At 61.7% G+C, this 2,154-nt stretch overlaps 1 protein-coding gene across 1 annotated transcript; it reads right to left on the bottom strand.

Annotated features, from left to right (window-relative positions):
* Window positions 1-158: 158 nt before the first annotated feature.
* On the bottom strand, window positions 159-2,148 carry LOC122191685 (basic salivary proline-rich protein 1-like). The gene is made up of 2 exons (XM_042892052.1): window positions 1,810-2,148; window positions 159-1,530 (listed from the first exon to the last, which is right to left on the bottom strand). The coding sequence occupies exons 1-2, from the start codon at window positions 1,854-1,856 to the stop codon at window positions 366-368; spliced, it is 1,212 nt and encodes a 403-aa protein (XP_042747986.1). The 5' UTR covers window positions 1,857-2,148; the 3' UTR covers window positions 159-365.
* Window positions 2,149-2,154: the final 6 nt, after the last annotated feature.

Genomic DNA, 2,154 nt, shown 5'->3' with positions numbered 1-2,154 from the left:
GGCCTCGCTGCCTTTGGGAGAGGAATTTCCTCTGCACATCTACCTCAGTTTGCACTCTTTGAGTTTAAAGCCATTCCCACTCGTATGATCGTCATCTGCCAAGTGGCACACAAGGTCTGGCAGCAGGTCAGGTAATGACACAGCAGCACGTGGACAGCTGTGATGTTATTTTGTTTATTGGTAATCTCAGGTACATGACACCAGCGGTTCTGCGGATGTCCGACGGTGTCACAAACCCGCATGCTGGGGGTGCTCTCACCTCCCGATGGAGAGTGGAGGGGAGCGGAAGGGCAGATGTAGTGCTGGGGGGTGCTGGGGGCTGCTGGCCCAGGTCTGCTTCCCCCTGGCAGTGGTCTTCCACTTATCTAATGAAGCCCCTGAGCTGATGCCCTGGGGGGGCCACTCCCACCGCCGGAAAGATGCTTGAGGGGAGGGAGAGGATGGTGCTCGGGGCGGCTGTGGGCTGCTGAACTGCTCACGCTTCCTCCAGGCCACAGTTGTCGGTCTTCTGGATAATTCCCCCAGGCCAAGACCCTGGGGGGGCTGCTCCCATCTCCTAAAGGATGGTGGAGAGGAGGGGGAGGGCAGCGGGGAGGCCTGGGGGGGCCACTCCTGTCCCCTGAAGGATCATGAAGGGGAACGGGAGGCTGGTGACGGCGCCCGGGGAGGCCGGGGGCTGCTGGGCAGGTCCTGCTTCCCCCTGGCAGCGGCTGTCCTGTCGGACAGTTTCCTCGAGTCAGCACTCTGTGCGGATCGCTTCCATTCCCTGACAGGTGATGGAGGGAACGGGGATGGCAGAGGCGGCGCTGGGGGCTGCCAGGCCTGGTCTGTTTCCCCCTGGCAGTGGTTTTCCAGGGGTGTGATGATGCCCCTGAGCTGACACCCTGGGGGCGCTGCTCCCACCTCCTAAAGGATGGTGGAGAGGAGGAGGGGGGCAGAGGTGGTGCCGGGGGGGGCTGGGGGCTGCTGGGTCTCTCAGGCTCCCCCAAGGCAGTGGTTATCCAGGTGCTGGACGATGCCCCCGAGCCGACATGCTGAGGAGACCGCTCCCGTTCCCTGAAGGATGGTGGTGGGGGACGGGGGGGCGGCGTTGATGCCCGCTGTGGCTGGGGGCTGCTGGGCCTGTTGCTCATCTGCTGGGGAGCAATCGGTTCGGTGCTGGCCGATGACCGCAAGCCTCCACCCCCGGCTGGTTCCTTCTGTCCCTTGAAGGATGGCGGAGGAGGATGAGGGGGCGGTGTTGATGCCCACTGGGGCCAGGGGCTGCTGGGCCTGTTGCTGATCCCCCGCGATGCCGAGCCTGGGCTGGGGGGCCGCGGGGGTCGAGGCAGGGGTAGCTGAGCCCGGCTGCTGTCCAGCCTGGCAGGGGCTGCTCTGCTGGTGCCCTGTGGCTGGTGGGCAGGTTGTTCCCACACAGATGGTTGGTGGTTTGTCTGTCTGTCGGGCCACTCGAGGTCAGCAGACTCCTCCTCTGACGGTGAGCTGTAGCTGCTGCTATCGTCCCGCGCTCCATCAGCTGCAGCGAGGCGCCTGCGGAGAGAAGAACGTGCTGAAGGCGCAGCAGAGCCCCTGCTCTCCTTCCTCATGGCAAAGAGCCACCCTCGGCTCTCAGCCTGTCTCAGGCCCAGCACTAAGAACGGGCTGCAGGAATGGCCGCGCCGCTCCAACGTCTGACAGCACAGATCTCAGACCATGTTAGCCAATGGCTGACCCGCCTCTCTGTGCTGCTTTAACTAGAAATGCCTCCTGGCTCATGGCAGCCCTGCAGTAAAGAGTTGGGCAGGATGGGGGTGGGGGTGAACAACTCACTGCTTTCTCTTCCTGCACCACCAGAAAAGAATGCAGCACAGAATCATTGTTAGCAACAGGGAAACCGGGACAGATGAGGCAAGTTCCAGGTACAACTTCTGTGCATCTTTAACTTGCTCGGCGTTTGCACGTCCTTCCTCATCCACACCTGCAGGAATAAAGTGGTCGTTGCTGTGTCTCGTGCCACACTGGCAATCTCGCAGGAGCTCTGACACGGCCACAAAATGCTCTTCTCATTTTGCTGGCCTCCTGGAACAAGTGAAAATCCTCAGGCTGCAATGCTTTCCCTGATTCCAGAGGAAGCTAAGGGAGTTCCCAAAGGCGCTGCACATCAACGCACTCTGG

This window comes from Lagopus leucura, unplaced genomic scaffold (genome assembly GCF_019238085.1).
Source record: "Lagopus leucura isolate 7727_CA_CO unplaced genomic scaffold, USGS_WTPT01 32801-0_obj-0_obj, whole genome shotgun sequence".
Lineage (NCBI taxonomy): Eukaryota > Metazoa > Chordata > Aves > Galliformes > Phasianidae > Lagopus > Lagopus leucura.
Note: the sequence above shows the minus strand (reverse complement) of the source record. Positions and strands in the feature narration are given on the sequence as shown.

Excerpts from the sequence above, each read along its gene's own strand:
- LOC122191685 (XM_042892052.1), bottom strand. The coding sequence starts at position 1,856 with ATGATTCTGTGCTGCATTCTTTTCTGGTGGTGCAGGAAGAGAAAGCA. Across the intron at positions 1,531-1,809 it reads TGGTGCAGGAAGAGAAAGCA|GCGCCTCGCTGCAGCTGATG; the intron begins GTGAGTTGTTCA and ends TTCTCTCCGCAG.